The sequence below is a fragment of the Anarrhichthys ocellatus genome, unplaced genomic scaffold (genome assembly GCF_004355925.1).
Source record: "Anarrhichthys ocellatus isolate YVR2014 unplaced genomic scaffold, GSC_Weel_1.0 scaffold26, whole genome shotgun sequence".
Lineage (NCBI taxonomy): Eukaryota > Metazoa > Chordata > Actinopteri > Perciformes > Anarhichadidae > Anarrhichthys > Anarrhichthys ocellatus.
Window position 1 is genome coordinate 5,600,557 of NW_022280056.1, and position 13,455 is coordinate 5,614,011.

General features: G+C 44.5%; 2 protein-coding genes across 4 annotated transcripts; one reads left to right on the plus strand and one right to left on the minus strand.

Annotated features, from left to right (window-relative positions):
• crlf3 (cytokine receptor-like factor 3) lies at positions 1-9,716 on the minus strand. Of its 3 annotated transcripts, none has more exons than XM_031862332.1 (9): positions 9,622-9,716; positions 6,584-6,711; positions 4,242-4,449; positions 3,871-3,958; positions 3,435-3,612; positions 3,098-3,326; positions 2,299-2,437; positions 2,078-2,190; positions 1-930 (listed from the first exon to the last, which is right to left on the minus strand). In XM_031862332.1, exons 2-9 carry the CDS (start codon positions 6,698-6,700, stop codon positions 665-667), a joined length of 1,338 nt encoding a protein of 445 aa, XP_031718192.1. In that variant the 5' UTR covers positions 6,701-6,711; positions 9,622-9,716; the 3' UTR covers positions 1-664. The 3 variants fall into 3 exon arrangements, with proteins under 3 accessions (XP_031718192.1, XP_031718193.1, XP_031718191.1); XM_031862333.1 differs by having other exon boundaries at positions 6,584-6,771; XM_031862331.1 differs by lacking the exon at positions 9,622-9,716 and having other exon boundaries at positions 6,584-8,874.
• A 951-nt stretch (positions 9,717-10,667) lies between these two features.
• Positions 10,668-13,432, plus strand: mpv17l (MPV17 mitochondrial membrane protein like). Its single transcript, XM_031862378.1, has 4 exons — positions 10,668-11,420; positions 11,771-11,841; positions 12,664-12,693; positions 12,841-13,432. Exons 1-4 carry the CDS (start codon positions 11,114-11,116, stop codon positions 13,054-13,056), a joined length of 624 nt encoding a protein of 207 aa, XP_031718238.1. The 5' UTR covers positions 10,668-11,113; the 3' UTR covers positions 13,057-13,432.
• The last annotated feature ends 23 nt before the right edge of the window (positions 13,433-13,455 follow it).

The window sequence follows — 13,455 nt, forward strand, 5'->3', positions numbered from 1 at the left end:
CCTGGAGTCCGGGGAGGGCGTAATATTCAGAGAGATTGAAGTCACAAATTTAGATGCAAAAGTGATCAATTATATTCGTAGTTGTTTATGTCCATAAAATAAAACGCTTATATGCATCTTGGCCGTACAACTTTTTTCTCAATTAGATTTTTTGTCCACAAATCGACAACGAACGTCCACGTTTTCCTTCATGTAAATTAACGATTTTCATCTGTGAGATTCAGTTTTTTTTCCTTGAAATATGAACCCTCTTCTCACAGCTTTGTTATTCATCTTTTATCTAAAATGGCCAAAATACTTCCAGGAGGAATCGGTTGTGTACCGCGATCACAGAAACCAGATTACTTCAGAAACATGCTGAATCTCTGCTGAAGTGAAGCTGGTGATAGCAGCAGCTCATTTCAGTTTAATCTGTTCTCTTTACTTCTCTTTCTCATCGAGATCTGGTGAAGTCGGTAAACTGTTTTTCAGGACATGCTGCTCGACTTTGCCCCAGATTTTCCAGGGTTTTTCCCGGTTGCGTAGAAAAACCCGGACCAGTGAATTACGGACAAATACTGTGTGAAGCTCCTGGAAGTCTACACTGTGGGAGGAAACGACGGATTATTTCCAGACTCAACAAAACAACAGAAGAGAAAACTCCAGCAGATTCAAAAAGGATCCGTTAAAACACCAGAACTTTCCAGCCGGAGTGGACGAACGAGCAGCCGAAGAAGAGGCAGTCCACCGCCTGGTCCACCAGCCAATCAAACACCACCTCGCGGCTCCCGGAGCCGATGGTGACCCTCAGCTTGAAGTGGCCCCCCCCCTCGCTCAGGTTGTTGCTGACGGGGAACAGGTTCACCACCTCCATGTCAAAGGTCACGGAGGAGCCCAGCGCCACGGCCGGCAGCTGGTTGGTCATCTCTTTACCGTTCACGAACACGGCTCCTGAGGGACACACACACACACACACACACACACACACCTGTTACTACGGACAGGGATCGGTCCGGCTCCGTATCGATACTCTTATTGGTTCTTTTTGATTAATTGTAAGAAAAAGAAAGACAATTAATTAAGAAAATAATCGATATTCTTTGTCATCAAAAAGGTTTTCTTGAGCAGCAATGAAACAAAGTTCTTAGATACATTCTCAGCTAAACGATTAGCTCAGTGATTAGCTTCTGTGACGTAACTTTGATAAGTTAGTGGAGTAAAAAGTAGAACGTTTCTCTCTGAAACACCGTGCAGAATAAGAAGCTGTGCAGCTCGGTTTGATCATAAACTTTTATGAGTTACGTCTTAAGAAGATACGAGATAATGACGACGTGGAGTTGAAGACGCTCTGCAGAGTAAGCAAACAGTTCATGTTGAAAGCATTTCCTTCCACAGAAAACATCCATGTTTACTGAAGCGGGTATCTTTTAAAAAGCTGTGATCCCTTAAAGTGATCCCATGTCTGTTCTACCTAGAATGCTGCCGTTACTTCAGTAAAAACACGTTTCATCTTCTCGTTCACAGACGTACTGAAGCTGAAGCATCAGCGTATCCTGATACAGCGGTTCGTACGACATCTTACTAAAAGGTGTGTCACTTTCCGCTCGTTACGTGATCACAGCTCAGTTAGGTTTAGTCACTTTCCACCCAGCCGTCCAATCACAGCGGAGGAGGGATGAACAACCAGCCGAACCACAAAGACACGATGAAAAGTGTTTCATTATGAGTACGTTGTGGTCTCATTGTGTATGTATTGAGACCTTCATGGTGACCTCATGTGAAACTAATATGAAACAAAGCGAGATGTTTCCTCGTCCACAAAATCGAGTCATCCACACAGACCTTCGCGCTTCATCCAGAGCAAAGTACGACATTTTCACATCCGTATCTGTAACCCAACAAGAAGCAACCAAAGCGTCTCAGCTGTCATTTCTTTAGAGGAAGACCTGCATAAAACCTCTTACTGTTGACTTTACTCTGGAACTTAATATCAAACTTAGTTCAGCAGATTTGTTGTCAAAGCTAAAGACTATAACCATCTTTACTCCTTCAAAAGATCTAATCAATAAATAAAGGGACATTATGTGTGTCAGCGTACCGTTGGTGGAAATGCAGACGGCCTGGTCTCTCTGAAGGGAGTCGGCTCCTCTCCTGCTGTCCACACACACACCCAGACTGTCCCTCCGATCCATCTGACCTGCTGCTGACATCCTGCACACACACACACACACACACGTTATATTACTGTAAAAACCCAAATCCAAAAGAATCTACGATCTATATGACGTATCCGAGTGTGTTTTGTGTGTTTGTGCGTACTTGAAGGTGAGCGTCTGGCCACAGAAGTAGGTGGGTGCGTTGGAGTAGAGGACGGGGCAGCGCGAGTGGGCGGAGTCACTGCGCAGAGCGATGTTTCTCCTGCTGCTCAGGATGTAGCCCTCAGAGCCCGGACACCACTCTGCAGATCACCAGACAAAACACACACACACACACACACACACACACACACACACACACACACACACACTTATTGGTAAAAAAAACGTCGTAACATTCAATGTACAGCCACTGGGACCCTTGAAAATATGATGCTATGATGCAAAATTACGCCTCCGAAGTGTGTTTTAAAGTTTAAAGACTTTTACTTCTAGTCTTTTTGTTTACTTTTAAACTTTTATAATTTGAAAGTAGAAGGTGCAACAAAACACCAACAACAAAAGATACAATGTCCAGAAATGCAAGAATTCTTCAGTGTCATTTCGTTCACGTTCACTGTATGAAGCCGCAATTAATTTATGTAAATGTGCCTCTTCGTGTCATGTTGCATGTTTTATATCCATGTCTGTCCTTTTTATCCTACGAGGCTTTTGTGTGAACTTGTCATAATTAACATATTCATTCTTGAACGTCTTGATCGTTGAGTCCAGGTGGATGTTTACCAGACGGACAACCGGAAAGAAACGAATATCACCGGCGTGGAGGAATAAAAATATATGTTTTAACTGTTTTCTAAACAGGACAGATAAACGAATACCAGACGATATAATACCTCAGAGAGGCGACTCGTGTGTATTCCCCCCCCCCCTCCCCCGAGCAGCACCTCTAAATCTTCCCCTACCGTGCGGCGCGAGGGTGGTGTACCCCGTCTGCGGGGTGCTCCAGGGGCTCCACTCGGTTCGACCCTCCCCGCGGGCGCAGACCCTGAACAGGTAGTCGGTGTGCGGGTCGAGGTGCAGCACCAGGAACTCACAGTCCCGACCGATGAAGGCGTCCTCGTACTGAGCCCCCCCGCTGCCGGAGCGCCGGTGCTGCAGCCGGTAATCTGCTGCTGCAAAGTCCTCGTCCACCTGATGCAGTAATAATGATAATAATAAATAATAGTAATAATAATAATAATAATAATAATGACATTTGCATCATTAAGAGTGTGTTCTGTGTGTTTACGGCGTGCTGACCTTACACCAGCGCACCAGGACGCTGCCCGGTCTCTCCTGCAGCTCTTCTATCTGGACCGGCGGGTGGGAGGAGACAGAGCCAAGTTGGGACACCCGGTCCCTCAGGAGACCCAGCAGGGAGTCGTCCAGCTGGGCGGAAACACACGGAACGTCCACCAGCGCCGGCACCTCCGGAAGGCTGGAAAACACATAAAGAACCAGAATCTGAATGTTATTGCACGTTTGTTTGTTAGAGTCGGTCTCTGTTTAAGATGCCGCCCTGAAACCTGGTTCTACATGAGGTTCAGAGCTATCGGTTCTTCTATCGGTACTTTCTTAGTTGTGGAGTGAGACGTCCTCGTCAAAGATTTTGAAACTTCTTGTATTGCTGCGATAAAGAGCATTGATAAGAGTATTGATAAGAATATTGATAAGAGCACTAGCGTCTCTGTCCCACCTGTCCAGTTGGATGTGCATGGCCTTCTTGGTGAAGCTGCCCAGTTGGTCCTCCTTCTCCCCGAGACCACAACGCAGAGCTGCTTCCCCTGGAGAGACGGAGACCGTATTTAAATAACTAACACATGGAGGACGGTATTATCATTTATTATATGTAAAACATGCATGATGATCTGATCTGACTGACGTTATAATCAGAAGTAATAAATGCATCTAATGAGTATTTTCATTGTTGATTATTTACCATTTAGCCTAAAACAAATGTCAAAATGTCGTCTATGAATGCCCAAACCCTCAATTATTACATTCTATTATCACACAAGAGCAAAACAATCAATCCCTCGATGGCGTCTGTGTTTGGCGGAGCGTCACCTTCTCTCAGCAGCTCGTCGGCCTGGCCCACGCCGTGCTCGATGAGGCTCTGGCAGTCGTCCAGCGGTTTGACGCTGTCCGCCTCGATGGCGTCCACCTCGGCCAGCAGGTCGGCCAGACGCTCCGACAGCAGACGGCTCGCCGCCGACTGCAGCTCCGTGAAGTGGCGCCGCAGGGCCTCGCGGGCCTGACCCGAGCTGCCCCGCACCTGGAGGACAGAGGACACAAGGTGAGAAGGGAAGAAGAAGGTTACGTTCATCTATGCAACTTTAAACCCTTCATAACAGCTTCTTTCCACTGGCCGTCAGTCTGATGAACAATTAACCAGACACACTGCACTATTACCACCATTCTGCACGAATATCTCAAATCCATTGTTATTGTTCTTTATGTTCATATACAGTTGTGTGAAAAAGTGTTTGCCCCCTTCCCGATTTCTTATTTTTTTCTTATTCGTTTGTCACACTTAAATGTTTCAGATCATCAAACAAATTTAAATATTAGACAAAGATAACACAAGTAAACACAAAATGCAGTTTTTAAATTAAAGTTTTTATTATTAAGGGGGAAAAAAAAATCCAAACCTACATGGCCCTGTGTGAAAAAGTGATTGCCCCCCCCCCCCTGTTAAAACATAAATTAACTGTGGTTTATCAAATCTTTGGAAAGCTGAGTTCAATTTCTCTAGCCACACCCAGGCCTGATTACTGCCACACCTGTTCTCAATCAAGAAATCACTTAAATAGGACCTGCCTGACAAAGTGAGGTAGACCAAAAGATCCTCAAAAGCTAGACATCATGCTGCGATCCAAAGAAATTCAGGAACAAATGAGAAACGAAGTAATTGAGATCTATCAGTCTGGAAAAGGTTACAAAGCCATTTCTAAAGCTTTGGGACTCCAGCGAACCACAGTGAGAGCCATTATCCACAAATGGCGAAAACATGGAACAGTGGTGAACCTTCCCAGGAGTGGCCGGCCGACCAAAATTACCCCAAGAGCGCAGCGACGACTCATCCAAGAGGTCACAAAAGACCCCAGAACAACATCCAAAGAACTGCAGGCCTCACTTGCCTCAATTAAGGTCAGTGTTCATGACTCCACCATAAGAAAGAGACTGGGCAAAAATGGCCTGCATGGCAGAGTTCCAAGACGAAAACCACTGCTGAGCAAAAAGAACATAAAGGCTCGTCTCAGTTTTGCCAGAAAACATCTTGATGATCCCCAAGACTTTTGGGAAAATACTCTGTGGACTGACGAGACAAAAGTTTAACTTACATTTAAGTGTGACAAACATGCAAAAAAATATGAAATCAGGAAGGGGGCAAACACTTTTTCACACAACTGTATATACTCCTACAACAATTACTACCACGACCACTACACCTACTACTACTACGACGACGACTACTACTACTCTTCCTTATATCATACACAGACTACTCTCTCTGACGAGTAGCTTGTCAGGAAGCTTGCAGATTGTCATCAGCGGTCGAGGTCATGTTTCAGTTCCTCTTTGTAGAAAACACTTTTATACACTACACAACACACATACACACACACACACGTATTACACAATGAGTGCACAGAGGCAGCGATAGAGAGATAGCAGGAAACGGAAGGCTGATTGACAACTGCTGCACTGATAAAGAGTACTGACAAGAACACACAGACACACACACACACTGTACTTTGTGTGTGTGTGTGTGTGTGTTTGGACTTTTCCAGTGGAGACAAAGCATCACTTCCTGGCGACTGTCATTGATCAATATTTTGGGGTTGGTGGAAAAAAATAGTGTTTGTTTAGACGACGAGATGCTGAACACATTCTGGTGTCTCCTTTATTCTCACTGTGTGTGTGTGTGTGTGTGTGTGTGTGTGTGTTCTGGGAAAGAAACATCACGTGTGATGGAGCAGCTGGGATTGGGCGGAGGGAGAAAAATGTATTGTGTGTGTGTGTGTGTGTGTGAGTGTGAGTGAGTGAGTGAGAGAGAGAGACTGTTATTTTTACTACATCTCAGAGGTAACTATTGTACTTTTTACTCCACTACATCTCAGTAAGGTTTTGAATGCAGGCTTTGACTTGTAGTGGAGTATTTTAAGCGAGGTATTAGTACTCTTTCTGCAGTAAAGGATCTGAATACTTCTTCCACCTCTGAACATCACAGGAAGACAACATTGGCTGTAGAACCATGAGACATTTGTCCTTCACAAAAGGTGAATTCAACTCTAGAAGGAGTTATGAGTTTTGCTTCATAAGCAGCCAGACGGTGGCGCTGTCCAGCTCTTGTTCCGTCTGTTTTAAATGTGTGTACCTGCAGCTGTGTGAGCAGACTGCGCTACCTGTTTGCGGGCCTGGTTGAGTCCATTCAGGCGCTGCTGGAGCTCGCTGCGGTAGTTCTGAGCCGCCTCGATGCTTTCTTTGGCCTCCTGCAGCAACACGTCCACCTCCACAGACATCCTCCCGCCTCCTGAGACCAACAACGAGAGAGATGGATGTTTACAAAACACAACCAGAGACGCAGTGGAACCTGAAACCAGACAGACAGACTCACTGTGTTTCATAGAGAGTTTAGATTGATGACGGCAAAACAAATAAATTAAAAGCATATTTAGCATGAGGCTGCAACACAACAGGATGAGGATAAAGTGAAGGAATGTACTGAATGTGGAGTTTAATGCTTAATAACCGACGAGGTAGAACTCTGCATGCAGAGCGCTGTGACTGACGGAGGATGTGTGGCAACAAGAGAACCACTTCCTACCTCCAGCAGACAGCGAACAACACGACTTCAGAGTGACTTCAGTACGATACGCGTACGGTCCGCTCAGTGTGATGAATATAAAACAGAGTTAGTGAACGTGACCCCCAGCGAGGTCCAGCAGGTCACATGGAGTCAGTTCATTAAGCTTCTTCCTGTGACCTCAGCATCCGCTATCAGAGATCACTAGAACAACGCTGCTCTGCAGCCACGTTCTGGTTGTTTTGGCTGCGAGTTGATGTGAAAGCCGGTCGGTGCTCGTTGGAAAACTGATAGCAGAGAACAAAGTAAAAAGTGACTCTGCACCACTCAAATATTCTGCTTCAGTGGGACTTCAATGCATCTCATGCATCTTTATTTCACTTGAATCTTCAGATGTTAAAGTCTTTAAATGATGAAGGTTCAAACTTTCGTTTTTCCTCAGAGCTCAAAGTAACGACACAACCTGCTGCGGTCGGCCGGCTTCCTTTACAGCATCTAAAGAGGAAGTCGGGCCTCATGCTGCTGTCACACATACAGTATCATCATGTGACCCAGCATCAGACCACCACGACTAGCATCTCAATACCAAATCCATAACGAGCTCATCCAGAACACAGGGCCATGACGACGCTAATCAGGCCTTTCAATGTGTAAATATCACAAGTATGCACCAATTTATTTTAGTAGTAAGATAAGAGACATAACCTGTGATTCATGTTGCTTTGTTAAAGGAACATTACGACGTTTTGGGTTCCAGAATCTGATGTAGGACTGCAGATTATTATCTCGATCAATTGATTAATCGCCTTACTTTCTAAAAGCCCAAAATTCCGTCTATAAATTGTTTGTTTTGGCCGACTAAAGGTGCAAAAAGATTTTCTCTTCACGATGATATAAAACAAAGAATCGATGGTCAAAATAGTTGCTGAATAATCAAAATAATTTAAAAAAAATCAAGTAATTGTTTCGGTTTCTTTTGCATCTGTTACAGGTCCAGGACGTTTTTTTGAGCTTAGCTTAGCACAAAGACTGGAAGCAGAGGGAAACTGCTAGCCTTGTTAACGCGCCAGTCACCTCAAAAAGGGAGTTAAGATGGAGCTCAAACTGGACAATTTTAATAATCAATTTATCATAAAATTCAAGTGAAAAAATGCCCAAAACCTCGCTGGTCTCAGCTTCTTAAATAAGGGGAATATCTTCGGGCTTCTAAATGTCGGTTGACATACAAACAAGCAATTGATTGGTTAATTGATTAATCAACAAAGCCCAGGACCTCCACTGACTCCGACACGTCCATCCTCAGGTCAATATACTGCACAACATTATACATCAATAAGAGAATGTTTTTGTTTTAAGTTACATTGTTCACAGAACATTTTGACGAACACACAACCAGTAAACTGTTCTCCAGTGTCTCGTTAACACCCACGTGAATGCAAATGTAGGGCTAACAGACATTATGCAGAGTTATGCAGTTATGCACTCTGACGTGAGGATGCACACAGATACTGGTGCTGACAAACTGACCAAAAACCACAGCGGTTAATTTTCCTTTTCATGGTGTAAAAACAGGACGCTGCTCCTCTTTCATCTGTGGTTTATAATAACTCAATAATATCAAACTACTTCTGTCCGAAAGCCTGTTGTCTATGAATGTATGAATATGTTTTATATGATACGGGTGTGGCACGAAACAAAAGCGTATTCTTTGTTCTTTTTATGCAAATGTGCAGCCAGGCCGTATTTAGGTCAACCTGCATGGAATGATGCCTATCAGACTGTTTACGGGGTAAAAAATACACAACTGCCTCTGGGGACAAAGTCCTAAAGAAGCAGGAGGAGAGAAAAAGTTACATGTTTACCATACATCTTATAGTCAGAATCCAACAAGAACTGTGTTTATTCTGCTGTGTTTTAATATCCTTCTTTAACTGTATGTGATTTGAAGTACACAAACTGTTTTATTATATTACAGCTCAACAAACCCAATTTGAATTTCCCACGTTTCATATTTCAATAAGCTGCAACTCCTTCAAGCTGCACGTGCTCTGACTAACAGACGAGGTATGAAATGCACGCACGTGCAAAACCCACATTATTATTATTGTTATTATTGTTATTATTATTGTAATTATTAGAAGAAACAACAGGACGTGTCTCAACTCGCTCAAAACAACTTCCGTATTTCTGTAGTTATTTCCATCACGTTAGCCCTCCGCCCACCAGCACCATGGTCTTCTTCATGAGTTTAATCTCGTGAAATGCATAATAAATACATAATGAGTTCGCGTGGGAATGTCACGAGGAGGCACGTGTGTGGATCTGGTCCGTGGAGAGAACTGCGTTAAGAAATCTCCTGTTTTTAAGCTACGTACGTCACATACACCGAAGTATTAGTTTTTATCAATTTATAAAGTCTTAAAATCAATTCCGCGTATAAATCTGTTCCCTGAGCAGCATCTTTATGCGTTAAAATGTCAACTCCAACAGTCGTCACGGCTGTGTTTTGGAGGAGTTGGGGCTCGTTAGTGATCATGCTCGGGTGAGCAAACACAACAAACTACGGAACAAAACAACGATTCAGTCTCAAACATTGAAAGCAGCCATTGTGACGTAGATAACCGTCTTCAAACGTACCTGTTTTTACAGCTTTCTGGTAAACATTTAATCCCGAAAAGTCGTGAATCAGCTCGAAGCCGCCACACCGCCGCTCGGTATGCAGAAGTTTTGCTCAAGTCCCAAAAATGACACTTCCGAGGCTTTCGGGGCAGCAGCCAATCACAGGCGAGGAACATTTGATGGACAGGGAAACCAGCCAATGGGCTTGAGATATGCTTTGTTTCCTCCCCTCCCTCATCTACCGACCCGCTTACATTAGAGCTGATGAAATGTTAAGCAGTCAAATTAGTAGCATAACATCACTGATCCTACAATATACAATAAATCAAATAAAAGTCAGTGATCATGTTGTGCACATTTGATGTTCAAATAGCCCTGAAGAACACAGAGAGAAACACAAAGTACAATGAATCAGAGGCTTCACAGGTAAACAGGTTTATCTCCTTGCTCAGGTAACAGGTGAGACAATTGGCTTTATGCGGAGTTACATCGCCCTCTAGTGGTTGTAATGGGTACAGCATGTGTTCACTGTGCCTCTCAAAGCTCTGGCTCCTTTCATCCATTCAAGGTCCCAGATTCTTAAAAGAGCCATGTTTGATGGATCAGAGAAAACATTTCTTATCCATTCCCAAACATCCTTGAGACGTTTTCACATTTAATTCAGCGTATTGCAGAGACAGAGAGAGAGAGAGACTGAGGGAGAGACTAAGAGAGAGAGAGGGAGGGGGAGAGAGAGAGAGAGAGAGAGAGAGAGAGAGAGAGAGAGAGAGAGAGAGAGGGAGAGGGAGAGGGAGGGAGAGAGAGAGAGAGAGGGAGAGGGAGGGAGAGAGAGGGAGAGAGGTAGAGAGAGCGAGGGAGAGGGAGAGAGAGAGAGAGATAGAGAAAGGGAGAGAGAGAGACAGCAAGAGAGAGAGAGAGGTAGAGGAAGAGAGAGAGCAGATTGCGGGTTTGGACAACGCAGATCTACAGTGCGTGGACTGTCTGGCTGAACGCGGTGACGCAGTACGTCGGACCGGCCCGGGACAATCCATCAGATTAGCGCTTGACCCGCAGGATTTGTTGGGAGCGACACATCGAGTGAGAGCAGACGGAATGATCTAGATTTCATATTTATGTCCACTGGATCGTCTCTCTGTTTAATATAGCGTGAAAGGATCGGATGTACTTTACGCACAAATCTCTAGGACGCAATAGAGAAGCACCTCTCCAAAATGACCAAAGTGGTGCCATGGCAGGTTTTACGCAGGAGCCGACAGTGTTTGGGAAACTTTTAGGAGGGGTCTGTAATTTCGCGTTAGCTATCTGAAGACCCGGTAATGTGTGATATCCCTGCTGCCGGTGGAACCGTCTAATCCCTCCCTGATTATACCGCGCACAGATGGATTGCGTCCGACTGACACCAGGGCCAAGTCAGATCGTTTTAACCGCTATGCTTGCGCCTTGATTGCCGAATCGAAGCTATTTGAGGGACCAGCATTACTTTTGGAGCCCCCCCCTCCCAGCTTCTGAAATGAGGAGAGCTGTCCTGAAAGAAGCCGCCAAACGGTTCCCCTGGCTTGCCAACGTCACTTTGTACGGGTGCTTATTCGCCGGCGGCGACCTGGTCCATCAGCTCATCGCTCAGGAGGAGCACATGGACTGGAAACACACTCGCCACGTGGCTATCGTGGCTATAAGTTTCCATGGAAACTTCAATTACTTCTGGCTGCGAGCCCTGGAGAGGCGTTTCCCCGGGAAATCCGCCGGGATGGTTTTCCGCAAACTCCTGCTGGACCAAAGCTTCGCGTCGCCTTTGGCCACCAGCGTCTTCTATACAGGTAAACGGGTCTAAATCCACAATGCAAAGACAATTTAGAGTTTGGTTTAAAGTGGAGACACACACTGGTTCTATGTTTGGTTTAAGGTGAATATCATCTGATGCCAAAAACATCAAAATATCTCTGTTTCAATGTCACCAAAATGCAAAAACACAGACCCAAATATGTCTCATCAGTTAGACATCTGTAAAATCTACAATCAGCAGTGAAGTGATGAGCTTCCTGTTAAGGTCGATTTTAAGTCAAACATCATGTGGGTCAAGGTGAGGAGTCATAACACACGTTGTAATCGTGCGTAATGGCGCACACCAGCCCCAAACTCTGCGTAAACGTCTCCACATGTCCTGCAGGAGTGAACTTCTTGGAGGGAAAAGAAGACATCTTTGAAGACTGGAGGGACAAGTTCTTCAACACCTGGAAGGTGAGTAAGGCTTCGGCATAGTCAAGCGAAGTAAAAGTGAGTCACCTTGCCCTCCACACACACACACACACACACACACACACACACACACACACACACACTGCTGCGACCTCACGACCAGATTAACCTAGATTATGCACCATGCTGCTTCTGCGCAGTGGGCACGACGCCCAGGAGCAGGTCGGGTAATACAGTCGCATTTTTAAAAAAAGTCAGCGAGTTTCAGGAGCTGAAATCCTGCCAAACGTAAATCACCGCCTCATGCTGATGTAATTGAGTGCAACGCGTCACGATCCTGGTAAATGTTCATTCATAACGTCCGAAATCTTATTTTATTTGACGTGTAAAAAGTTGTCTCAGTAATCTTAAATAATTAAGTTTCATTTTTCACAGCGGTGGAAAGAAACAGTTTACTGTTTTGGATGAATTACTGAATGAACCAATCATCACTGACCACGAAGAGATGCAAAATAACAACAAAGAAACAGAACGACCACAAATACAAAACGATGAAAACATCTTTAAATGACCTCAAAGAGACACAAAACGACAAGGAGACATTAAAGACAACAAAGAGACACAAACACATAAAAAGACAAAAAACAACCAGAAAATCACACTAACTGACCTCAAAGAGGCACAAAACAACTAGAAAGAGACAACAGTTGACTTCAAGAGACATAAATGAGTATAAGAGATACAAAATGACCTTAAAGAGACACTTTAGACACTTTAATAATTTAGAGATAAGAACAGAGATTTACATGTGATTGTGTGATGTCGTCTGTGTCTTCACTCATCATTTCCTACTTTCACTTTCAGACTGGACTCATGTACTGGCCGTTCATGCAGGTAAACATGAAAACAAACGACTGTTTTGTGCACATTTATGTCTTCTTCAATACAGCATGATGTTCATTTAGTAAGTTATGGTTCATTTAGAGTCAATATATCTGTTTAAGTTGAATATCACGTCCTGTTTTCTGCCCTCCGTCACAGTTTCTGAACTTTGTCCTGATGCCGTTGTACCTGCGGACGGCCTTCATGGGCTGCTGCGCCTTCCTCTGGGCCACCTTCCTCTGCTTCTCGCGGCAGAGCGGCGACGGCACCGCCGCCGTGGCTCTGGCCTTCGTCATGGACCCCCGTAAGACCCTGGAGGAGATTCGTGAGGCCCGGCTGGCTCGGAAAAAGCAAAAGAGCCAGCGGGAAAACTAGAAGGAGGAAGAGGAGGAAGAGGAAGGGGAAGGAGGAGGAGGAGAAAGGAGGAGGAGGAGGAGGAGGAGGCTTCTGTCTTTCAGGCCTTTGACAGAAGGGTTTCCACTTTGGCTTCTTCATCAAACTGATGAGCAGGTTACTGGTTGGTAAAAGGAAAAATATTTCTCTCTCACATAGGCACACAACAGTTGACTAATGACTGCCGTTATATTACTAATAACTTTTTAATAACATTTTCTTCCTGTGCTGAATATTATATTTATTCTTGACCTTTTTCTGTGCAAAGAGTATATACTATTTCCCCCGAAATATGTTCTTGGTAAAGTAGGAAAGCATTTAGGTAAAAGCAGGCGGCAACCTCTGGTTCTGAAGAGTGAAGTCAAAGCTTCATGTGTTAAA

Bases quoted from the DNA above. Each gene is read 5' to 3' on its own strand.
- crlf3 (XM_031862331.1), bottom strand. From the start codon at position 6,859: ATGCTAAATATGCTTTTAATTTATTTGTTTTGCCGTCATCAATCTAAA. The intron at 4,450-6,583 runs GTAGCGCAGTCT...TCTGTCCTCCAG, and splicing joins TCAACCAGGCCCGCAAACAG to GTGCGGGGCAGCTCGGGTCA. The intron at 2,191-2,298 runs GTACGCACAAAC...GTGTGTGTGCAG, and splicing joins GGCCAGACGCTCACCTTCAA to GATGTCAGCAGCAGGTCAGA.
- mpv17l (XM_031862378.1), top strand. From the start codon at position 11,114: ATGAGGAGAGCTGTCCTGAAAGAAGCCGCCAAACGGTTCCCCTGGCTT. The intron at 11,842-12,663 runs GTGAGTAAGGCT...TTTCACTTTCAG, and splicing joins AGTTCTTCAACACCTGGAAG to ACTGGACTCATGTACTGGCC. The intron at 12,694-12,840 runs GTAAACATGAAA...CCTCCGTCACAG, and splicing joins TGTACTGGCCGTTCATGCAG to TTTCTGAACTTTGTCCTGAT.